Source organism: Corvus kubaryi, unplaced genomic scaffold (assembly GCF_017639235.1).
Source record: "Corvus kubaryi isolate FWS band 111438036 unplaced genomic scaffold, C.kubaryi_AGA036_p1.0 37398, whole genome shotgun sequence".
NCBI classification, from domain to species: Eukaryota; Metazoa; Chordata; class Aves; order Passeriformes; family Corvidae; genus Corvus; species Corvus kubaryi.
Window position 1 is genome coordinate 29633481 of NW_024581137.1, and position 25784 is coordinate 29659264.

Genomic DNA, 25784 nt, shown 5'->3' on the forward strand with positions numbered 1-25784 from the left:
TCTGTCCGGCAGCACCGCACAGGAAGCTGGCAAAGGGGGAAAGACCGACATGTAGTGACCCCCATCCCTGGGCAGGAATGGTTCGCCCCTCAGCCGGCCCCGGCAGGGCGGGGCTGCGGGCGGAAGGCGCCGTGAGGAGCGGGGCGGGGGCGGTGCCTCGGGTGCTGCGGGCGCCGTCCCGGGCTGATCCCGGCTTACCGTGCGCGGGGGGCGCGATGACTCCCCCCAGGAAAGGCGACCTGAGCGCGGAGGAGAAGGACTTGCTGGCAGTGATCGCCACAGGTGAGCCCTCCCGGCCCTCGCCGCTCGCGGCCCCGGGCCTCGGCTCCCACGGGCCCCGCTGGCCGTGCGCAGGGAGGGGTTTTGTGTCCCCGCACGTTGGGGGCGGCCGGTGAGGCGCCGTTACCGGTCGGTCGCCGCGGGCTCCCCTCGTCCCCGGCCGCGCTTCTCGGGTCACGGCGCTGAGGGCCGCCTGCCTTCCCGCCCCCCTTCGGACCCGTCACTCCTCTCTGCCGGGCAGAGTGGCTGTTCCCTGGGTTTAGGTCCCTCTCAGACAGGCCCGCGTCACTCAGTGCAGCGGGGGGCGCGGTGCGCTGCAGTTGGGCTGGGGAAGCTCAGCTGGGCGGGTCTAACTCTGCTAAGGAAAGTTTACGTCTTACTAGTAACGTCTGTTGACATTTGCCTAATTATTGGTGTTAATATTCTCTGCCAAAAAAAAAAAAAAAAAAAAAAAAAGAGAGAAGTTTTCTTGGGGGTAATCCAATCTTCTAACGTGCTGTATGGTTTTCCCCATGTGCTGTTGCCAGCCCAGTACGTCTTTGCAGACACGTTATTCTCTGTTTTGGGGTGTTGTGCACCTCTTATCCCTGTCATATTTTACTATCCCTCATACTATCTTATACTGTCTTCTTAGAGAGAGGAGAGGGGATTAATGTCTGTCTGAAGGAAGGGTGTCAAGATGATGCAGCCAGGCTCTTCCTGGTGGTGCCAAGCAATAGGACACAAGGCAGTGGACAGAAACTGATGCACAGGAAATTCCACCTGTATAAGAGGAAGAACTTCTTTACTGTGCAGGTGACTGAGCACTAGGACAGATTGTCCAGAGAAGTTGTGAAGTCTCCCCTCACTGGAGATATTCAGGAACTGTCTGGATGCAATTCTGTTCTATGTGCTCTAGGATGACACTGCTTGAGCAGGGAGGTTGGACCAGATAACCAGACTACTGTGGTCCCTTCTAACCTGACCCATTCTGTGTTTCTCTGACTTTGCGTTTCATGTAAATATCACCGTTTTATCACACTATGTGGCACACATGCTTGTTGCTGGGGGAACTTTCTGTCATTAGGGTTTCCTGGTCCACCAACGTGAATTTCATAGCCCCAACTAAATAGTTTTCCTCCAACTGGTATTTTGAAAATCATAAGCAACGTTAATTAGTTGAAGGCAAACTAAAAACACTTCACGTGTTCCATGCATTTCTGTATGTAGTTTTCAGGCAATTTGAACTCATGAAAATTTTACTTGGTGCTTCACTCTCAGTTGTATTAAAATGTTCCTGTGTGTCAGAGACACAAGTGTAGGACAGTCAACAGTGAATTTATTGTGGACCAGAATCAGTTTGATTGACTCAGTTTAATAAGAGTTTCAGACCTTCATCTTGCACCTCTGTCTAACTTAACCTGAGGCTTCTGATTAGGTTCATGGGATAATTCTGATTGGAAGGGGCCTCAGGAGGTCTCTAGGCCAACCTCCTGCTCAAAACACATCAGCGTGAGGTCAAATGTGATTGCTTAGGGCTTTATCCCATCTGGTCTTGAAAACTTCCAAGGAGGAAGGCAGCACAGTGTCTCTGAGCAACCTCTTTGCCTTACTGGGTTCATCGTGAAAATGTTTTTCCTCGTATCAAGTCTAAAGCTTGCTTTTGTTTCAACTTCGGCCTGTTATCTCTTGGCTTCCTACTGTGCACCACTATGAAGAGCCTGGCTCCAACTTTTAGCTCTGGCCAATTCTAGAAGTCTGACTTCCATCAGTTTAGTGTCTTGTTTGAAAATCCTTCAATGCTTTGTCATGCAGAACTCTAAATTTGTAAATGCAACTTTGCTTGTATTAAAATTTAATTGAAGATCACCTTACTGATGTTTGTTCTTTGGCTGGGATGTTCTTCTGAAAATCAATCCAGTTCTTAAGAAGCTTCTAAAGTTTAGAATACATGTGTGTCTGGGGGAGTAAGTTAGTTGATGGTTCCCTGACTGTCAGTCAGGGGTCTTTATCAAGTGTGTGAGATGACTCAGGTGATTGTTGTTTTTTCCCTAAATAAATCAATTAAAAGAAAAATGGTAAAAGCTCCTGTAGTGTAGTGTCATGGGTTAGCAAGCATAGTCCTGGAAGTGATGTTCTATGACCTGACAGAACCTATCAGCTGCCCAGTTTGAATATGGACAATTTTTTAAGCCACTTAAAATTTTGACTGCCTCTGTGGTGAACATTTAAGAATGGACAAAGCCTGGGGGAGCTCTGTCTCGTTTCCAGCTGGGACAGGTGGCTGCAGGGCCCGTACGGGGCCCTCAGGGCCCGGGCCAGGTCCTGCTCAGGCCAGGCCGGGCCACGGCCATCCTGGAGCCGTGCAGCCCTGTTCCACCCGCGGCCTCCCGCAGCCCTGCTACGTGCAGACAGCACGGCCCCCCCTCCAGTGCGGCCGAAGATTCAGCTGAAGCTGCACCGCTGCCCAGCAAAGATCATGTGACCAGCAGCGATAAGCGAAATTCCAGCTGCAAGACCCTTTTAGTGCTGTGAAGAGCTGAAAACCTGAGGGAGGAGAAAGAGGAGATGCCTAAAGCTGAAATTCTGTTGTAACGCTATGGTGGTGATAGACTATGATATATCAGAGTACCCATTGTAATTTCATGAAGGCATGGGGGGTGGAGCGTTCAAACTGTACTTGTGAGCAAAAGCACCTGTGCTGGAATAAGCAAATGTGGAAGCAGCTGTAATTTGATGAGAAGTTTGAACAGGGAGAGATGGAAGTGATGAGGACTCTTGCTCCGAATCAGAAGGAGAAGACCTCAGTTCCTAGAGATGCTCCCAGAGATAGTCCTAGAGATGAAGATGAGGAGGACCCTTTGCTCCCAGGGACAGGGGGCCTCTGTTCTTAGAGATGAAAATGCTCCCAGAGATGGGTGAAGAGAACTTTTGTTTCTGAACAGCTCAACCTTAAAATGGTACCCCAGTAGCTCAAGATTGGACCCTCAAAAGCAGTTGTGGGAAAAGCTGCAAGTCATGGGAAGGGACTCCCACATGCGAGCTGAGAACCAACCCGGGCGGCTGGCTCGTTGTGGTGCTTGAAGCCATGAGAGAATTTCTTGTGGAGATGCCTCCGTAGCGTAAGCAAGAGAGACTCCTCTTCCTAAATGGACTGAGCAAGGTTATTATGGAAGTGGTAAACAGACTGAACATCTCAAGGGTTGTCTTTTACGTTGTCAGTGGGACAAGGGAGGAAGGTGGGGGGAGGAGAAGTGTTCTGAAGGTGTGGTATGATTTTTTTTTTTTTTTTCCCCCTTCTTTTAGGTCTGTTAATAAACTTCTTTATATTCTTTCAAGTTTTGTGCCTGCTTTGCTTTTCTCCTAATTCTTATCTCACAGAAGGTAAACAGTAATGAGTATTTTGGACCAAACCACTACACTAAATTGGTGTTTCCACCCGATTACAAACTGAACCCGCTACATGTAGTTAAGCCAGATCAAAAAGCCTTTTGAAAAGAAATTATTTCTAGTATTTGTAACGGTATTTTTAGCCAAACCTGAAGTTGCAAGAGCTGTTTTGCTGAAAAATTGCTGGATGACCACCTCCTTCTGAAAGTATGAAGATAAATATGAAAATCATTAAAATAAGGAATGCAGCACTTACTTTTGTTAAGCACATCACTGCTGAAAGAACTTTGCTTATGATCAAATCGGTGATTAGAAGTTTCTGTTAATTTGCAATAAATGTTCTCCAAACTCAGACTCTTTGAATGTTCTTGTATTTCTATTTATTTGTGCCTGTAGAAGCTGCACTGGCAGTATTTGGGTAGTCCTCCAATGGACTTTGAATCAGGTTCTTAGAACCATGGCTTAGCCAAAAGGATTTTGGTAGGGAATTGAAAAATACAAAGGTGTTGCCTGTTTTTCCTGGCACATTTTTTTTTCAGACTTCAGTCTACTTATGCATTTGGCAATTTCTAGAAATGTCAATGATCAAGCTACCTGGGTCCTTCCTTTCTACCTCTATTGTCTATTACCAAATGCAAACTCATTTAACTTCTGTGAATGTGGTATGTTGCAAATTTCCAATTGAAACAGGAAAAATGATGTGAGTAAATGATAAAGCATGTTTCATTCAGACCAAAAAGTCTTTGAAATGAGGTACTTTGCTTTTGTGAGAATGTAGACAGCTCTTCTAGACAAAAGATGCTCCAAAAGAGATAAAGTACAAAATGTGTTATCAGTATCATTATACACATTCAGAACTGTTCATGTGCTGTTTATGATCAGACATATGAGTGTCCCATTCTTGTGTGTGTAGATCAGTTACTTCACAAAAAATGGATATTTACTTGTAGTTCATGCTTTCCAACTACTCTTTGATGTTGTGAGTTCTAGGCTTTTAGCTTCTAGAACATAACACTGTTCATTCCTAAGCCTCTTCTCCAAGAGCAATTGATTTCTTGGTGGTTAAACTACATCTCAAGCAGTTAGCATACAAAGATTTTGATTCTAATGAGAAAGGGAAGTGACCGTTTTCCTCCAGATTCTCAGTTTATTCTGTTTCTCACCCCCCTTTTCTCTCTGTGCCTTTTTATATTTAATCAAAGGAAACACCGAGGAGGCTGGAAGGCTACTGGGGAACAAGAATGTCCGTGTCAATTGCCTGGATGAGGTACTGCAAAACTGTACAAGCATTATGCTGAGTTTAATAAGGAAAATATTAGGTCTGAAGGCCTTCATGTTGTTAAATAACATTTCTCTAACAGCAATTGCTATAGCCCTGAAAATCAGAGTTATTCTCAAGCTATTTCCAGCCTGCAGATGAATAGTGAACCTTTGAAGAGTTCTTACTGTTTTTTTAAGGAATTTTAATGTTACTCAAAGTACTACACTGTATTTTTTCTTAATTTCAGCATGAGCTTTGTCTCTAAGATGAGATAAACACTGCAGCAAAACACATGGGGATGTTCCCTGACTGCTTGTCACCTTCACAAGCAATAGTCCCTCTCCTTAGTCCCTCTGTGGCAGACACAACACCTGTCCCCATCCCGTGCTTGGGTCTCATTGCCCAAAGCCCTGTCTTTGCCAAACCATAAACATGCTTGGAGTGTGAGTAGCTAGATCAGAAATGGAACCACAGCCTTTTATAGAGGTGGGTATGGTAGACATGTAGAAGATTAAATCCTGAAGTGCTATCTGAAGATGGGAATAAGTTCATGGAGAAAGGAGCCTTGTTTGCTCCATGTTTCCTATTCTTTTTCTTTTTACAATGTTTTCTAAAGCATGCATGTTAAATCCATGTGTAATTTATCAATTTAAATGTTAATTTGTGGTTTTTTTTCACAGCTTTATAATTTCATAGGAATCACTGGGAAATTCTGGGAATGTGTCTAGTTCATCCTCTGGCTCAAAGCAGCTTCAGCTCCAGGGTCAGATGAGATTGCTCTGAGTTTTGACCTGTCTGGCCTTGTAAATCTCTAAGGATGGAGACTGCACAATATTTCTGGGCAACTTCTTCTACTCTCTTACTGTGATTTTGGTGGAAAAGTGTTTCACTTATGTCTGAACCTCAGCTTAGGCTCAATGTCTCTTGCCCTCCTGCCACCATAAGTGAAGAGTTTGTTTTCTCAGTGATCTCCCTGTCAGCTCGGGCAGGTTGCTGTTGGGTCCCGCCAAAGCCATCTCTCCTCCAGGCTGAGTAAGCCCAGCTCCTGCAGCCTCTCTTCACTGTGCAAGTGCTCAGGTTCCTACCATGTAGTGGTGGTACTCCATTGATTTAGTTGCAATTTATCCATGTCTTTGTTGCACTGGAAGGCTCAAAATTGGACAGGGTATATTGTAGATGTGGTCTCAGGAATGCTGAATGGAGGAAATTCACCACTTCATGGAATATCATTAGTCTTTTATTTTTCTGCTAACAGATCCATTTTCTGATTGTTCTTAAATAAGTTAAATGCTAAACCTGAATTTCTAGTGTATTGATTTCAACAAGTTTCTGTAAAACTAGTCAAACTAAGCTTTACAGTGAACTTTAAGAACCCAAGGTATAATATGTTTGCAAATGTGCTTTATTGTATGGACATCAGAAGGTTTTCCTTAAGTGTAATTGCTGAAGTTGTGCTGAATGACTGCACCTTTGCTGCAGTATTAGTGCAACATGCAGGATTTAGTGTTGAGAGGATATGGCTTATTCAAAGAAACCATATCTGAGTTATGCCTCAGGCTATTGTTGTAGAAGAAATAGTATTAACAGTATTTGTCTAAGGCTCACATCTGACTAAATACACACAAGGCCCATAAAGCTTAAAAAGTTTATGCAATGAACTTCTTGCTGACTCTTTTTTATCCCCAAGAATGGTGTGTAATCATGCATATTAAACAGCAGAGTGTTCAGATTTGTTTAGGATTCTTAAAGCCATCAGCCATGTCAGCTTTAGAATTTTTCTATTATAACCCATTTTTGCTCCAATGTGTTATTCTAATATCTATACATAAGTAAGAGTGTGTGAAATCCCAGTTAAACATCAGCTTCATCTGTTATTCATTGTTGCCACAACTGGTGACTGCTCTCAATGCATCAGGTCTTATTTTTTTCTCTGTAGCCTTAGTTGCTTATCCTATTCACATTTATATTATTACTGTTACTTATTTTATTAATGTTAAGAAGTAAAGAAGCCCTGAAGATGGAATGCTTAGGTATTGAAATGGAAGCTCAATTCAGTTAGGAACTAATTTCCATCCTTAAAGACTTTTTTACATGAGACAATCCACAGAATGAGCACAGGCTTAATGCAATTCTCTCTTCTAGCTGTGGTATAGCAAGCATGCAATCACAATTTGACAATTTCCACAGGCTGAAGAACCTACAGCATTCAGAAGCAGGCTGTTACATAGTACACCTCCTAATTTTAAAAAAATAAACACATAATCTGTTCCTTTCATTTTTGGTTTGACCATATATTCTAACTGCTTGGATCCGCTTTCTTGTAGATTAAAAACTACTGACAATCAGCTGTCCTTTCTCCATGTACCTTTAGACAAGGACTAAGTCACATTTTAATGTCTTCCAGATGCAGTGACCTTTTAAGTATCTTGCCTAAAGTTACGTTTCTGCAGCAAGTGAACTGTAATAGTGGCTCTTTTCCAAATGCTTTCCAGTTGTTTCGGCTTCTTTCTTCAAAAATGTAAGCGCAAGCTGGATGCAGTATTTCAGCATTGCTTCTGCTGTTGGTACATGTATTTAAAACTAAAAAAGTACTCCTCTAAGTCTGCTTGCTTTTCCTGCCCTTATTCCAAGAGTCTCTCACACCCTTCACCTCCTTCTGTCTGCAGAGCTCTGCTGGGAGTGTCACCATAGTGTAAGATCCCTTCACTCAGATGAGTCTCCCAGATGCCCATCTTCCAGAAGGTTGGAGATATCCAGCAGATACAGTCCTGTTTTTTCTCAGCATCCTTTCTGACCAAATAAATTGTTTTGTTGTTGTGTCTTTGTGGATTTAGGTAGATGAAGAAAGGAAGGATATTTAGGCTTAATCACTGTCTTTATGAAAACAAAGAAATGCAATGGCCTTTCTACAAAACTGGTCTTTTAACAGTTTGGCCACTTAAAAACTTCAGGGACGTTTAGATTCAGGTGTCCTAAAGCATTAGGACAAATAGATGGGATGTAGAAATGGATGTAAAAGAAATACAAATATATTTCATTTAAATGCACACTGTTTAGTAATTTTTTGTTCCATTATAAATGGAGTGGTTGCTAATTTGGAAACCTAGTATGGGAGAAAGTGTTCAGGACTTTCCTTTCCCCAGAGAGTGCAGAGCTTGTAAATATTGTGACTTCTTGTTGGCAATTTGCCAACTTGAACTCCATCTACAGCGTGGGGCTAAAACATTTCAGTTTTTTATAGAAAGGCAGGATCAAGGATGCACATGGGCTTTCCAACTGTGGAAGTTTCCTCTGATCATGTTGGTAGTTAAGGTTGTGAAGGAGTACTGTAGAACTACAACCCCTATTTTCTGCAGACAAGGCCAGCAGACTTGACCTGAAAAGTACATAATTTTTCTGTATTTAAAATAACTGTAAGGTTGTTCATAATCTTCTTACATGAAGAACTATCATCTGGCATTAGTAGCATTACTTTTTTCCTCTAGTTTGGTAATTCAGCTGTTCAGTTCTGTAATACATCCTTTAAAAGCAGTCCCCTTCTCTGTGCTGCAGAACCAAAACTTCCTGGGAATTACAGCAGCAGCCTGCTTATTCATAGCTGAGGTGTGTGTAGCTTCACTCATACTGAGTATGTTCAGTGGAGGATTCTTCAGGTAATCTGTCTTTCTATTCTGGTATGAACATCCTATGCTAGCAGAAAATGGCCAGATCCTTGGCCTTTATTGAGGAGGAAGAGTTTTGTCTTTTGATATTTTTTGCACAGTACTTCAAAATACACAAACCAAAGAAAGTTTCACTGCTGTTAAGAATTATCTGGTTTCGATTCAGGTTACTGATTGATGTAGGCTTTAACTTTTCATCACTGCAGATGAACTGAAATATCATCAGAGGAATCTAATGTGTTACATATGTGAAACCAACAGCTGAGTAGGATGACTATAAAGGAGAAGAACTATAGCTGTGATCAACACTTACTGAACAGTATTTCATATTCTAATTAGTCCATACTTAGCTACAGTGAAAACTATTTGTGCATGTAACTGTTGACCTCCTTCCAAATCCTTCTTTAGGAAGTTTAAGATGTGTAAGAGCAATCTTACTCAAAAGCTTGAAGGGTGAAATTTCTAAAGGCTTTCATCCAGTGAAGAGTGAAGTTGTATTTTTAGACTAGCAGCATTCAGTACCAGATAGTTGATTTTGAGGATAAACATCAACAAGTGTTTCTGCCTTGTAGCATCTGCTCTTTTTACGTCATTTTTAGTAATGTCCCAAATACTGTCTCAAATAAAAGCCAAACCTACAGTTGCGTGTTTTGTTTATAATTTTCTGAATTGAATAGAACTGGTATAGTTGCCTGAAGCTAAAGGGTAAAATAAGACACTCTTTCTGTGTTAATGTGGGGCTGGGTTCCTCTTTGGAAAATGAGCTGGGAAAGGGAGAGATGAATGCTTTGATATTGCTGGCATACAAGTGTCTACAGCAGCTTTTCAGCTAGGGTTTTGACAGCCCTTTCCCTTTCCTTTTTTTCTACTTTTGCCACTCTATTTAAATAGCTGGTACTCACATGTGCAGTGTCTTAGTGTACCCCAGCACCTGCTGAGGGACTGCTACAGTGTGATCCAGCCTGTGTGCCACATCTTAACAAGGTTCTGTGGTTGAGAAGAAGGGTGAAGTGAGCGTGGGAATGTTGGGAGCACTTGGATTGCACTTTTCACTTGAGTAACACAGGTTTATGTGACTACTTCAGTAGTGAATTGTCATTGTGTTATCCACAAAACAATGTTTTTTTAAAAATACATGTGATGTCTGTGTTCTTACACAGCATGAGTGTTTAAATGCTCACAAAATGGAGAGATTTTGTGCCAAATATGCACATGTGACTGGAGTGGGAGATAGTTTGTGTATTTTTGTTTTGTTTGTTTGTCCCATTTCTTGTTCCCTGGCTATTCTGTGTTTCCCTATTCCTCTGGTTGATGAAGGTTGAGCAAGAGTTTTGTTGGAAATTTCCTTTGTAGTTCCTAGGAGGCAGAAGGTTCTTTTCTAGTTTATTATCTTTATAAATTTGTTTTTATTCATCCTGTTCAAGCATACCTCAGCTGGGTGCTGAAGGGAGATAGACTGACCTGCTTTCTTCTTCCTCTGTGTCTGGTGGTGGAGTCCAGACCCTCCCTGGTTTTAGTACTCATCTGCCTGCCCCTCCCACCTCCCTACACATCCTTTTCTTCCCTTGTTAGCTGCTTCAGCCCACTGACCCCACAGTTCGTTGTTTGGGGTTTTTTCATGAATTGGCTTCCCCACCATGGCAGCATTAGGTTGACATAGCTCTTGGAAGCCCATTTTTCAGTCTGCTTTCGGGTTATTTTCAACATAAGGAACTGGGAAGGATGGTCTGTAATGGCCGGGTTGGCTGTGCCAAGAGCCCTGTTATGCCAGGGAGGCTTTGTTGGTTGGTGAGCTGGAGAGCCCAGTCAAGGGAAGAGCCAGGTAATTTCTAGAGGCACTGCAAACTCTATTCAGCTTGTATGGTGAGACATACAGGGAATACTTGCAGCCCTGCACGAGAGAAGAGATGTTACCTTGTAACATCCCTGCAAAACAAACTAGAAACTGGGAAGGATTCATTTTTGTCCTAGAGAATAAGGTTAAAAGGCTCGATTTTTTGGTCAGAAGAATGTTGCATGGTAACATCTAGAAAATGGATCCTTCATCTGATTTTTCATATTGGAACAAAAATTTGTTTCATCTGTATGCTTAATAAACCATCTGCAAGTTTTGTCTTTCAAGTATGTTGTATTGACAATTCAAATGTCATCTGTGAGAAAACAGACTGTTGCTGGACCTGTCTTTGACATTCAAGCTGAGAAAAGTATTTGCAGTCAAGCCAGTTTCAGTGTAGGGACATAATACAGGATACCAAGCATTTCCAGATAAACTTGTGTGAAACCCTCTTTTGTTTGCTGTGAATGTGAGAAACTGATATTAATGTGACTTTAAATCCAATTTTATAGCAACTGTCCACGTATTTTTCTGCCTGATATGTTTTTTTGATCCACACCACAGCCTGACACTTCCAAAATTTAATCAAAGGATTTTAAAAACAGTTTTCTGGGAGGAGAGGATAAAACAAACCCAATTCTTTCCTTTGTCATATAACCTTCAGATCTTATTTGAAACAACTGGCTTTCAAGATATAACCAAACTTAAACGTCATTGTTTTCTAAAAAGTCTTTCTCCCATGGAAAACCGTGCTGTGTTTGTATTCTCTTACTGCAGGACCTTTCTGTCCTGCTAAAGAAGACAAATCCCTACTGTGACTCCAGACTGGAATTGGCCTGTAAAATTGCTTTTGACGTAACATAATGAAATGTAATACAATAACGCACATTTTATATAGTAGGAAAGAAAGTCTTTATTTCACATTAGTGGCACCCCAAATGAAACCTAGCAAAACCAGTCTGTTTCATATTCATGAAGTGATCTCTTTGGGTATTTTGTTTCTTTAATGGCAGTTTGTAATGCAGTTTACCAAAATATGTGGGTTACTAAAATATAATGGATCAAGTAAGCACTTTTTATTATTTTCAGTTAGGATGGAAAATGATGACAATATAATGCCTTAAAATTATTCTAATTTTAACTTTTCCCATTTCCCTCACCTTTAGAATTTTTTTTTAAATTATGCTGGTAAATTAAACTTACTTGGGTTTCACTCTGTCATAAATTGAAACAAGAAATATATTAGGGCTCAAACTGACAATTACATTATTTCTGGGTATCGCATTACCAGGCATCTACAGAGCTGCAGTAATGGTGTACATGAGTGTACTCAGGCACACAGCCTTGACTGGCAAAGAAAGGAACAGAATGCCATTTTCATTTCCTTCAGGGACAAACTAAAGCACACTCCCTGGTATGCAGTGTTGGAGGGTGTTCTTGGGCAGTTAAAGTGTCTTGGCTGATAACATGAATCCTGACCTGATGTTAAGTGAAAATAAACAGCATATTGGAAGAAGCATACTAAATTCTAAAAATGGAGTGTCATGCAGTTTTCTCAAACAGCAACATGCTTCTCCCTGCCCTTGAAGAGGGAGAGAGCCTGCACTGACAGTTCACCCTAGTTCTGAAAATTTCCTCTGGGGTTTGCCCAGCTTTACATTTATAGCTACACCTCAGTCCTCCCATGCTGAAGCGAATCCTTTTTGTGCTGGGGCAGTTGATCAAACCAGCAGGGCTTGAGGCTGTGACTGTTAAAGTCTAACGAGAGCTGTGTGTCTTTACAAGGGCTTTCAGAGCTCTGGCTGATCATGGACCCAATGCCAAAAGAGTGGAGAAGTGGGAGAGAGGCGGATGGCAAAGTTACCAGTAATCATGACTAAAAATGAGCAAGATGGGTTTCAGAGACTGCAAATCTTTGTAATGTTTAAAACAACAGCCTATTTCTAATTTTGTTGCTTCTTATCATATAAGCTACAGCAGGGGAGAAAAGAATAACGTAGGAAGCTAAGAAGTTTTCAAAATGAAGCTTTTCCAACTAGCAGAAACATTAGTTGTCTTTAACACTAATGTCTTATGGAAAAGGACAATGATAAATTGGCTGTGAATGTTTTTCATACATTGCTCTGTTTTCAAATCGATAGCACAGCATAATCAGAAAAGTGACTTGGAAACAGGAATCTGCTGCATGTTAGTAACCATATTTTTTCACAAGGATTCTGTGAGGTGTTTTGTAAATAAGATATTACCTGAGGCTTTGGTAGTTATATTGAATGTGTATGGCCAAGTAAAAATGATCAGTGGTATGAAGATCAAGAGATGTAACATTCTACTTGCTTCTCCTTTCTTCTGGTAGCATGGCATGACCCCTCTGATGCACGCAGCTTACAAGGGGAAGGTGGACATGTGCAGGTTGCTCTTGAGACATGGAGCTGATGTAAACTGCAATGAACATGAGCATGGATACACTGCCTTGATGTTTGCTGGACTTTCAGGTAACTTCCTACTAAATTCAGATCATTGATTTTTATGACATCAATGGGTACAATTTGCCATAAATTAATAATTTAAAAGGAAGTATTGACATGCTTTTATTATTCAGGTTTGCTGGTATTTATATGAACCATGCAACTACATCATGACCAGTAGAATCCTGTGGGCAGTGGAAGAGGAGAGCTACTGTTCACGCTCATATAAAAATTGATTTTGTTCAGCATTTTCAGGCATACGCTCTACTTGTCCTGTACCTACTTCGTCCTGTTTGTTAGAGATCTCGACATTCGCTTTTCTGGGAATGTTTTCTTGTGCAGTGGGGTACATTCTATGTACTCAGACTGTGTTACACTGAAAATTATGCTGCACCAGACTGCCTTTTTAGTACTGCAAATCAGTAGCTTTTAGTAATACTTGAGGCTTCTCAATCCAGTACTTTCCAAATTTTGTCTTTCTCCTACACTATTTTCCCAACTATCTTGTGGACTTTAAAAAATGTATTTAGTAATGTTAAAAACATGTTTTCCTACATTAATTTTCACTCTTAATCAGAGTGCTTATAGCTGTATATATCTTCTCCTGTCTCAAGTGGTGGTTTGCAGCTTTCCTCTTGCCATTCTTTTTCCCTGATGGCAGGAGCAGTAATTTCCTTGAGTGAAAAAAAGACACTACATTAAAATAATTGTTCCTTCTGGGGAAAAGATTATATTTGGGAATATTAGGTTATTTTAAGTATCTTCTTTACTAGGCCACTTATGTCTTCCCAAAAAATGAGATTCTAGGGAAGTCAGGTTTCTTAGAAGGTAGAGTTTAAACTGTCTTCTTTCATCATAAGTATATAAAAAAAGGCTTATGTGTGTATATGAACCTCAACTAGAGCATCAGATTGTTTTTCAGGTAAAACTTAGGTAAAAAGATTAGGGAAATTTCAGTATTCTGTGGTATTGAGCAATATCACAGCTGCAGCAGATAGATGATAACAAACTCTTAGAGGCTTTTAAATGACTGCTGCTTTATGGAAAATGCTGGATTTTTACCATTTTCTCACAGCTGAGCTTTTAACCTGTCATCCTGGGTGTGAATGCTTCTGAATGTTGACTTTAGTGTCTTATCTGTGAGCACAAAAGGAACATGAGCACTACTGATGCAGTGACTTTGTTTTTAAACATTAATTTTCATCCACCATCCCCTTTTTGTATTCACTTTTCTGTACTTAGCATCTGCACAAAAACTGATAAAGTAATAATACCTTTGAAAGCAGAACCAGCAGGAGTGGTGACAAGTGTCCTTTTTTAGTCTCTGAAGGGCACCAATTAAGTCATCTAATCTTCCCGTCAAATTTTAGCTTCATTTTACTTGGTATGTAGCCCAGTCTGAACACCCAGTTCCCACTGTGGAGAAAGGAACAATCTGTTCTGTTCACTGTGTTCCTGCTACATCATAGTCCTGAACGTGTTTTTCTTAGAATAGCAAATATAGTTGAACTGTCAAACTAGATGAGTAGAATTTCCTTCTATACTGCTGTCCAGAGGGACCAGGCTCTAGTGTAGCTACATGAGTATGACTCCCATAATCTCCATGGGAAGCTGAATGTGCATTACAGAGAGCAGAGTTACATCCTCTGGAACTCAAAATAAACATGTGCCTTTCTCTTAATCCATTCTTAAAATAACAACATTAAGAACATTGATTTTCCTCAGTCTTTGAGAAATTCAGTACATCTTTTTCTGAAACATAGAGAATTACAAGTTCTGATTTGTCCTTGCTCATTCCCCATATCTTTCCTGCAAATTCAGGAAATAAAGAAATCACCTGGATGATGTTAGAGGCTGGAGCAGAAACTGATGTTGTCAACTCTGTGGGAAGGACAGCAGCTCAGATGGCTGCTTTTGTGGGTAAGACGAAAATTATTTCATTTCCTAAACTCCTAAAGAAGTAAAGTTTTAGATTCTGATGCTTTTTGTTGGAGAAACATTATTTAATGACTTGTTCTGAACTGACACGTTGCTGAGCTTTGTTTTCCACATCTCCTCATGTAAGTGTCAATTTGTGTTCTATTCCCATGTTTGATTTCCTAAAACCACAGATGATCTTACCTGTGAGAACAGGTGCTGCTGTTGAAGTGTGTAAGTTTTTGCAATGTCACCACTTTGAAAATAGAGGAAGTTGGTTACATTGGAGGTGTCCGAAGTGCAGCACCAAGTGCTGATTGGAGCTTCCTTTGTGGGAAAGAACAACTGTAGTGCCAGGAGGCAGGAACTCAGCTGAGCTTTGCAGCTGTGTGCTGGCAGTGAGCCACCACCCACCCTTCCCCCCTGCTTTTGGGAGAGGGAGAAGTCTTGGAACCTGTTCTGAGGTAGTCACTACTTACTGACCTGAACTTCACTAGAGTAAGATAGAGATTTGTCATTCCAGCATGTGGAGTTATCCCTGGCAAAACATGCAACAGGCTTTTTTGCTGTTGTTGTGTTTCTTTTTCTTGTCTTTTTTTGTTTGTTTTAATAAGCCCTTTTTAAATTTTTTGCCCACCTTGGCAGTACTAGGTTCCTGGATTAATATTCCACTTTTTCTCTATTTCTAGCAAGGAGAATTGATAAAACATTACGAGGTTAAGTGGAGTCATTTTCAGTGGCACAGCTATCGCTTCCCAAAAACCAAAAATGTGGACCTGTAGTTCCTTTCAAACACAACTCTCTCATGGTGTTTAAATGCCTGAGAACTCCCTTTGAAGTCCTTTAGGTGTTCTGGATTCAAGCCTACCTTGCCATTTAGATTTACTTCCTTGAATAGTGATTTAGTGCTAAGTTTCAATTTCCATTTTATCTCATTCTGCTGTTTTATAGAAGAAAAGGTTGACATTGCTCACTTGAGGTTTGAGCAGCAAAACCTTAACTATTGACTTAATGTATCAGAGAAGTCTATTCCTAATAATTATCCTTTGGATTTGGAGAGTCTTTTCCAATGTGATGCTGTATGGAGTTAAGTGAATGGGGAATATTATCTCCAACATAATTTTTGAGAATTCTTGTTTAAAATCTCATCACATCACCAAGGTAGCATAAATATTTTCAGGCATACGGAGATACACTACTCTGTAAAAGTTTGAACATTAGAATCTATTCCTGTTCTTTTTTTATTCTTCATCCAATCAACATTAATTCATCTGCCTGTGTGTGGGAAGTGAGGATACTTCTTCCCCTGTCATTTGTCTTACACTGTGCTCTATTAGCTCAGAACTGTCTCTTCTAAAACAGTGGAGGATTTTAAATGCTGGAATTTGGTTGGCTGTGTCTTCTTCTGATTATAGGATTAGTGCCAAGACAAATCAATCAATTTAAAGAATGTGGTCCTGAACTAGAGAAGATAAGTTTTACTTTCCCTTTAGTCAAGTAATCCATTATATTGTCAGATGTGGAAAACAAGAAGAGGGTGTAACTTTTCTCATCTTGTTACTTTCACCATAGCCCTTTTATTTTTGGTAAACTTTAAGCATGTTCTGTTCTTATAACTTCTCCCACCTTAGGTCAATATACTAATATCTGCTTCAAGTCTGAAAATTCAGAGTCTCAATGCAAATGTCATTAATTTTAGAAGTACAAAGTGGAAAAATCTCATCTTGAAAAATTGTAACACCAGTAGGAGACTACTAGTATAGTATAACTTGGGGGAGAAATAGTTATTCTCTTAGTTGTGGCTTACCAGGGAAAGAGGATGCAGGAAGGGGACAGAATATTCAAAATGAGTTTTCATGAGGGCATTCCCTGCTGGGAGTCAGTAAGTTAATAACACTTACTAAAGATTAAAGCTACACACAAGAGAATGACAAGAGTTGCCTGTTTGCAGTGCAAAGTATATCATGCAAAGCTCCTTTGCGTGTGGGTAATTCTCACTTGTATTGCCTGTATTAGATTTGGGTTTAGGTTTTTTTTGGTTATTATTTCACTGGTGATTTTTTTCTTCTGTGCCTTTAGGTCAACATGACTGTGTGACTGTCATCAACAACTTCTTTCCACGTGAAAGGCTGGACTACTATACTAAACCACAAGGCTTAGACAAAGAACCAAAACTGCCAGTCAAATTAGCTGGGCCTCTGCATAAAATTATTACTACTACCAACATGCATCCTGTTAAGGTGGAGTAGTATGTAAATTGTATGTGTTTGTTGGCATGGGAGCTGTTTCTTTGTGTCAAGAAGCATTCAGCTCTTCTGCAAGTTCAAGCAAAAATCAAAAGCATTATTTACTAATTCAGCTACTTCTAAAAATGAGGAAGAATCAGGCTCAACATTTAGATGTGATTAAAAAATTAAGTTATTTCAGTGTTTGTATACACCAGAATCTTGAGCTAACACCTTTAAGTGGAGAGATTCTTACTTCTTATATCAGTAACCATAAATAGCTGTCTTTTTGGCTTTATTTCCCAGCCCCTCTTGAAGTGGGAACACAGAACAATTTCCTATCTTAACAAAATCTCATTGTTCTCTCAATGCTTTTCTCAGCATCTATCTTCCTACCTTCATCACTGGTTTGCCACAGTAACATCTAGCACTGCTGCTGTTTCTGAAAGTATGTGCAAGAGAATGTTTATTTTTACTTCCCAAGATATTGCTGACAATAATGTCTTTTATGGTTTGCTCCTCCAGTGTAGTTCAGAGAAATGAATACACCTAAATTCAAATACACATTCCTTGGGCTTGCCAATCAAAGTCCAGAATTTGTCAACAGTTTCCAGCCAGGTATCTGCAGTGTACACAGACAGTAGTGCACCAGTGGCTAATTGAGTGAGTAGAGCATAGAGTTTCCTCTTAGAACATTTCATTTCACAAAGTACTCCAGGATTATGTGAGGTTGATGTGTTCTGTGAAACTGCTTAAATCATACAAGTCCAATTTATTTTAGGTGTTCAAAAGGAAAGAGATTTTAGGATAGTGTATGGTAGTTTCTATAATTTTCTTTAGAAGTGGTTTTGATTCTTCAGGTTCTTATTCTAAAAAAAACCCAACCAAACAAACTTACTATTTTTAATACCAGTCTTAATTTAAAATATTTTCTTGTATGGGAACTGTGAATTCCAGTATACTGAATAATAATGCTAAATAATGACTAGAAAAAGAAAGGGAAGACTACATAAGAAGGAAGTAGAAGAATATTAGAAACTCCACTGAAATTTAGCTACAATGAGCTATATAAGCTTTAATGCTTATGCAGAAGTCTTAACTGGATTACATTTTCTTCAATCTTTCTCCTAGATCGTGTTGCTGGTGAAAGAGAACCCTCTGTTGGCCGAAGTAGAAGCACTGCAGAAATGTTACAGGGTTCTGGATCTCATTTGTGAGAAATGCATGAAGCAGAAAGACATGAATGAAGTTCTTGCTATGAAAATGCACTATATCAGTTGCATCTTCCAGAAATGCATTACATTTTTAAAAGAGCGAGAGGATAAACTAGATGGGTTTATCAAAAGGTGTGTATTTCTACAGAGAGGTCTGAAAGCACACGTATGCCCTAGTGTTACAGGTACCAGGGAAAAGACAACTGCAGGAATAAATTGGATTGCCTTGGATAAAGGCTATGACAAATAAATTGCTAAATAATCCTAGCTGCATTTACTTCAGGGTGGCACTGACTCCCTTTTCTCTGTGTCTGAAGTGACACTGTCCTTTCCTGGGCACAAAGGAAACACTCCTAGAATTTCAGCTCTCTGCTGGAACTGGTTAGAACTTGGCATTCACATATACCCTATGAAGCAGCAGACAGCAGTGTGTGATGGAAAAAAAGGGGAGTGATAGGCTTGAAAAAAGAATTTCTCCATGTCAAAATGGTTCATATGGGAACACTTCTTGTGCCATTTTGCTCTCCAGCAGTCATACAGGTTGAGATTTTTTTTCAAAAACACTTAAGTAAGTGAGAACTGCAAATCCCACAGACTCTGGGTGAGACTTAGACTCTTAAATCTCTTAGACAGGTATTCAGAATCTACTGAGTAACAAACCCAGCTGCCTGATCTTAAATATCAAAGTAAGTACCTGGCTTTTAGAAGGATCACATTCCCTGTAGGCCTGTGGATTTTTACTGAAATCTTCTGTGAGACTGAAAATAAATTATGAAGTCGGCTTTCACATAGTGAAATCAAATAGTTCGTCAGTGATCCATATAAAAAAATAGCAGCCGAAGAGTATAAGGACTATAACATGTTATTAAACATAATAAAGTGGAATTTGTATATTAAGGTATTGTTCATTTATCAGTGTTTATTGTTACAGTGATAATTTTTAAACAGCACAAAGCATTTTGATATTTTAGTCAGATGTAGACAGTGGATAGTCCACCTATGGATGATTATTTTTCTCTGTGGTAGAATTAGTAAGTCATGGTTTCAGAGCATACATTTATTTATTGTGTATTTCATAATGATTGTGCATTAGAATAAAAATGCTTTCATTTGCATCTTAAAACATACCTTGACATACAAAGTTGCCAAATTATTATGAATTCTTCTCTATAGTCTGAAAGAAGACAGAGTACAGCATGCTGTATGTGTTCTTTAATATTTACTATGTGATTTCTTATTTCACATGTGTTTTAAAAAATTTAGTCTCTTGAAAGGGAGAGATAAAGATGGTTTCCCTGTGTATCAAGAGAAGCTAATTAGAGAAAGTATCCGGAAGTTTCCTTACTGTGAAGCTACATTGCTCCAGCAGCTTGTGAGAAGTATTGCTCCCGTTGAAATAGTAAGTTTTTCCTGTCAAGAAAATCCTTTCTAAGTAACTTGCATAATAAATTCAGATTGAGCCATCTTTCTGTCCTCAGCTTGTGCAGCATATTACATTAAGCAAAGGTTTTTGATGTCCCTGAACTCTGGCTAACTGGAGCTAGATTTTACATACTGCAGGAAAATGCTCTAAAATACTTCAACTAGTATTTTTTTCATGTGCTCATAACAAATGCTTAAACACCTCAGCTTTTAAAGAAAACTGAAGCAGTTTTTTTCTTGTCTCTGAGCTTTCCTTTCCTCCTCTGGGATGTCTGTTCAGTTTTTCTATGCCAGTTCACTTTTTGAAATGGTAGATTCAGACAAAAATGAAGCTTAATTTGCACTGTTTTCACAATGTCTAAATTCAGTTTAAGACTGAATAATTTCCTAGATTTAATGCATTCATTTGTTCTATTGTACACAAAAAGTTGGTGATACATGATGGTAGAAAAAGGAAAAACATTCTATGAGGTTCCTTTTACCACAGAGAGAGAGAGGCAAGATAATGCAGTGTGCAGCAGAATGTATACCTAAATTAGGAAACCAAAATTACAGGTTACAAATCTAACCTCAGTTATCCTCTTATGTCTTTGCTAACACACTCTTCATTTTAGGACTGTTTATTGCTTCATAATAAATTTTTCACGAGAGTTGCTGTTCTTTTTTAAGCATGTTCTCTCTGGTCTCTCAGAGTGAGATGTTGTACGCGCAAACACTGGGGAAGTGGAACAATCTTGTGACGTGTTTGGATTATTCTGAGTCAATTAAAAATAGCCTCTGTCTTAAGTGGCTCCAGGTCTGCTAAAATGCCCTGAGGCTTAGTGCAGCCTCTACTGTTTGTCTAAGCCAGGAAGATAAACACAGTGTGAAAACAAGCCGTTGTGATGCATTACAATTTGCTTTAGAGTAAACATTTTCCTTCCTGTTGCTTTTTTCTTAGGAGAGCTTGCAGTCTTTCCTGCCTTTAAAGAAGTGACAGTTATTCCATTGGATTCTGTCCATTGTGCAGAACTAGAAAGGAAGAGATGCTATGATTTTTATTGATCTGGAAGCCTTTGACCTTTGTCATTGCACAATTATTTGGATTCAGTCTGGGCATCTCAGTGTTGTCGTAGTAGTTATGATTGTATATATTCCATGGTAGTCTAACAGTTTAAGGAATTACTTACATCCAGAACAGCTTGGCATTTTTTTCTTTTACATCATTGCCCAAAAGAATAGTTTTAATGTATGGTTACCTAAACCTTACTGCTTGCATTGCATGGGAATAATGCTGCAAATAACATCTAAATAGTAATATGCAAATAATTGAAAATTTCAAGTTGTGATGATCTGGTCTGTAGCATCTGCATGCACTGAGCACAACAGTGACAAATGAAACATTTTTGTGTATGCCAGCACAGAGACTGAGCTGCAAAAATCTGCTGCATAGGATCTACAGATGTAAAGAACATGGAGTTTAGTAATAACTTACAGAAGAAATTCTACAGAAGCTTAGGACTTAACTTCTTAAACAAAAGTTTTTCTAAAGATTTAAATGTTAAGTTGTGCACGTTAGTTGAAGTTCTGTGATTTGGTTTTATGTTCTTGCTGCTACAACAGCTTCAGTGAGGCCGACGCTTGTGTTAATTACTTCTGGTCTTCCCTTGTGTGTCCCTCTCTGCCACAGTGCTGGGTTTTAATCTCATTACCACCTCTTGTCTTTCAGGGCTCTGACCCCACAGCTTTTTCTGTACTTACACAAGCTATTACTGGCCAAGTGGGTTTTGTGGATGCTGAATTCTGTACAACTTGTGGGGGAAAGGGAGCAGACAAAAGATGTTCAGTATGTAAGATGGTAAGAATCAGAAAAATATTGCCACTGAGGTTCTGAGGATTTTGAATGCTTCCCTGTTTACTGTGTAGACTTAGGAGGAATGGCATGCATGCCTGCCCTGAAAACATTTAAGCTGTCTACTTCTGGGAAAGATGCCTGAAATTCACAAGTAGGAGTACTGGGAAATCCAAGTGTGTATGCTTAAGAATGGAGAAGGAGTAAAATTTCTGTATGTTTAGAATTAATAAAAAACTGCTCTTTACAGATTCTTATATAGAATCACTCCATGTGACCTTGCAAATTGCTTAAAAGTACCATTAAATGCTATACATAGACATTTAACTTGGTGCATTAAGAAATGCGAGGAAATGTTCTATTTTTTTAGTACATGAAAATGAGTTGATAACTCTGCTAACTTTCAGGTGATGTACTGTGACCAGAACTGCCAGAAAATACACTGGTTTACCCACAAGAAAGTCTGCAAGACCCTGAAGGAAATTCATGAGAAACAAGAACTAGAAGCTGCCAAAGAGAAAAGGAAACAAGAAAAGAAGCAAAAGAAAGGTTAGGATCTGTTTTTCCCTTGCTGAAACTAATGCTGTGTTAACTTCATCACAAGGAGCAATTTAAAAGGTCTTAAAACTGTAACAGCTGAGGTTGGGAGAAAAATCTTTGATGAAATGTAACAGCAAAGCTGAGTTTGTTGGGATTCTGGCCTTTCAATTTAAAAATGCCACACATTTTCCAAACATGGTTTTTAATGCTACAGTTACGCACGTTTCTACAATGAAAGCATTCTGATTTACACTGCACTGTTTCAAAATTCAGACCTTTAATCAAGTTCATGCAGAAGTTTCATGCTGCTCTACATTTTGTTGGAGGTGTTCAGACAAGTTGGATAATAAGCAAGCAGCCTGCTCCTTGTAGTTGTAAAGGTTAATGTAGATGTTAAATGTCCCATAATACTTCCTCTTCATAATCACAGTATCAAGTTAATTGTGTTGTGTGCTTCGAATGTGAGGAAAGCAAGCAGTAGTCTTTAAACTGCTCATGGTGGTTTTCTCCCTTCAAGAAACAAGTAATTAAAATGTAGTAACAGAAAAAACACTGTATCACCCCTTCCCTTAACTTACTCTAATGCACTGTTTCTCCAAGTGAAATAATGGGAAAGTTGGGGATGAAATCACTTTTTCACAACTTACTGGATTTCCCTTCCTTTGTTTTAAGGATTGTAGAAGTGCACTGCACAAATCATGGTTGCCTTACAAGGGTAATGTTGTTCACTAGAGCTGTACTCAAAATAACAGGATATAAATCAGTAATAAATTAGTAATAATTGAATTTTTAAACAGTTTCCTATGTTGATCCTGTTACAAGAGCTGCTGTTGCATGGGATTAGGATGAGTGTGGAAGTTGAAGGCAAAGATATTAGAAATCCCTGGTATTGCAGACCAGTACAACAAAACTAAAGGAGCTGTGAGCAGTGATGCCTCACACTGATGCCAAACACACACCCTTGCAGGCTGATATTTACTGAAGGAGTCAGTGGCCAGGTGCTGTGCTTTTCAGAGGGAGAGGCAGAATCCTGGTAGATGACTCATTTCCCTCCTTATCTAAAAAGGGAAGCTAACATTTTTTGTTACATTTCTACTCCACTATCTACATGTTCATCTTCATTGACTTTTTCAGGTACATGGCCAGCACCCTCTAGACCTTGTAAGATTATGCACTGTTAGCAAGACACTGAAGTCACCTGAGCTTCAGATCACCTTGTGAATGGTGTTGTATCCGAGCATTTCATATCAACAGCAGTTTTGTTTCAGAAAGTTAGTAATACCCCCTGCAAATCCTGTACCTCAGGAAATTAATGATTAAAAAAAATAAATGCAACAGCTGCAACTACATGCAAACCCAAGAGTTCAAGCGTTTCCACTGTGCAAGGGTGGGTGTCAAGGAAGTCCACACTTCAGCCTTTGCTGAAGGCTGTTAGCTCACAGCCAAGTAGGACCTTGGCAGGGCTTTGGCAGTTGTGGCTAGCTGTGACAATTTTTGGCTGACTGTCAATCACAACAGAGAAAAAGAAACCAAGATTTAACTACTTTTGCTCCCAATTAGGCTTTCCTCTCCTTCTTTTCAGAATTGCTAGCATGCAAGCCCTACTTAGTAGAATCAGGGTAAAAAAGTTATTAAATAACTTTTTTTTTCTCAGAAAACATTGCTTGAAGAGTAAAGGTGCAATAGCTGATTCTATTCCAGGCAGTCAAATTATACATTTTAGGATGACTCACTTCAACCAAAGTTCATTGTTTTTAAGCATATAATTTCTTCAGTCTGTTTTATGCAGAAATGCTTCCTATGTAGTTGTGTACATGGCTTTTTGATTGAAAACAAGCCCCACCTGTACTCTGTGTTTAACTGACCTGCAGCCATTCTCTGAAAAGCTGATGATAAGAACGGTGTCAATAAAGCGTATTTGAATTGAACATTAAAATAACTGTTGTGTCCTACTTTGCTCCTCTCTTTATTTATAAAGAAGTCTGGCAAAATGGAAGATGTATTAATGAGAGCTTTGTATAGGATTAGCTCCACAGTAACTTTATACCAACTTAAACAAAGCTTTAGTGTCTTGGGTTTTTTCAATGAAGATTCTCTACATTAATCACTTCTGTAATTGATGCAAAGTATCCTAGTGTTTATTGTTCTTTAGTAATAAAAATGTTAGCTTCCAAATGAGTTCAGTGTTTATTAATTGTGTGATTTTTCTTTTGTTTAGATGAAATGCAACTAGTAGAGGGTAGTTCTACAAGTGAACAACAGTCAGATCCTGGTCCAGATCCTACAAAAGAAGTGGATCCAAATCATCCTACCAATGGAACAGAAGAACCTGAATTTACCAAAGAGATGGAGGCACTAGCCCTGCAACCTGAAAGTCCACTGGAAAGTGAGACTGCCTTAGATGACGTTGATCTTCAAAAAATTCAAGATTCTGAGGAGTAAGAAGAGGGTAGGAAGGGACTGAGAGTTCTCAAGGGTACTAAAGAATTTTTTATGCTGACCATGTCTGAGTTCTAAAGCATGGCTTATGCAAGACTTCCTTTAGAAGACAGAATGTCTCTGTTCATCAAGAGATAGAATATTGGCTACTTTGTCTATAAATACTCCACGTTTGTTGTAAATTGTCAAGATAGGTATTTATTATCTGCTAAAAACTAGAGTGGCATAGATCCATCTGTATGTATACCAACAATAAGCCTAGTGAAACTCTGAGTATCTGTGGTTAATGAACCACTTAGTGAAAAATGAAGAGCATTGGTTTGGATTATTCATGTTTTCCTAACTTAAAACTTGTTTTAATTGTAATTTAAATACTTTTTTCTGCAAATATATAGACCTGTAGTTAAAAGCACTGGAAGGCCAGCTGTTAAATTGCTTTTTTTTCCAGCACTTTATGAAGCTTTATCTGAAGGAATTCAGTAGCAATTAAGTTTCTGAAGATACTCATCTGAACTCTCAACTTCTCATGACATTACTGTAAATATTTTTCACTAGTGAGAGCACAACAATAGTGTCTAATTTTAGTAAACGAAACTGCTGTTTCAGGTGTCTCAAGCTGATGGTGAAATGTGTATTTCACTATTGGTTTGGTCAGAAATATTCCAAAGTCTAATGAAGGGAAGACCAGAATGACTCAAAATATTTTGACTGACAAGAATAATGCATTCTAAATCATTTTTCAGGTAAAGATGCCTTAGAGCACACTGGGATGTTGCTTATGAATTATTTCATAAACATAAAAATGCTTAATATTTTTCATGCTGAACTGGTCACAGTGAATTAGATGAGAAAATTCATGTGTGCATTGATACAACTGGGATTTCACTTCAGCTTTCAACTAAATACCAGATCTAGAAAACAGCTTCCCTCCACTTTGCTTTTCACTCAGATTTATTTGTGTCTCATGAAATCAGTGGGAATGCCACAACTGACACTATCACTTGCTGCATAAGGATGGCAAAATTGGAGACTGTCTTATTGTTGGCTGAATCACTGGTGTTTTAAACATGGCAGTGTTCTTCTGATTAGAGGAGCAAGGACCATCCTCAAAACAGAGGGAAAATGCTATTAATTTTTTTACTGTTTAATATGTTGAAGGTTTTTGTTTAATATTCTGAAAACTGTAAGAGTGAGGATACATAAATGCACCTGTGCAGGGAATGTACCTGTGTTTTAATTTCAAGGATTGTGAAGAATAAAGGGAAATTTTTTAAAAGAAAGGAGCTATGTGGCAATTCTGTTTCCTGTGTCTGAAACATGGTGACA

The 25784-nt window shown here is 39.2% G+C and overlaps 2 protein-coding genes across 3 annotated transcripts in view; one reads left to right on the forward strand and one right to left on the reverse strand.

The window, feature by feature from the left end:
* Positions 1 to 256, reverse strand: part of BZW2 (basic leucine zipper and W2 domains 2) — a 58181-nt gene extending 57925 nt beyond the window's left edge. The window contains exon 1 of the mRNA XM_042043917.1: positions 199 to 256. The gene's annotated coding sequence lies outside the window, so the exon portion shown is untranslated. The remainder of the gene's footprint in view (positions 1 to 198) is intronic.
* ANKMY2 (ankyrin repeat and MYND domain containing 2) lies at positions 63 to 25738 on the forward strand. Of its 2 annotated transcripts, XM_042043915.1 has the most exons (10): positions 63 to 282; positions 4851 to 4915; positions 12759 to 12897; positions 14692 to 14790; positions 16867 to 17027; positions 18144 to 18358; positions 19490 to 19625; positions 21357 to 21485; positions 21887 to 22028; positions 24238 to 25738. In XM_042043915.1, exons 1-10 carry the CDS (start codon positions 78 to 80, stop codon positions 24459 to 24461), a joined length of 1515 nt encoding a protein of 504 aa, XP_041899849.1. In that variant the 5' UTR covers positions 63 to 77; the 3' UTR covers positions 24462 to 25738. The 2 variants fall into 2 exon arrangements, with proteins under 2 accessions (XP_041899849.1, XP_041899850.1); XM_042043916.1 differs by lacking the exon at positions 4851 to 4915 and having other exon boundaries at positions 261 to 282.
* Positions 25739 to 25784: the final 46 nt, after the last annotated feature.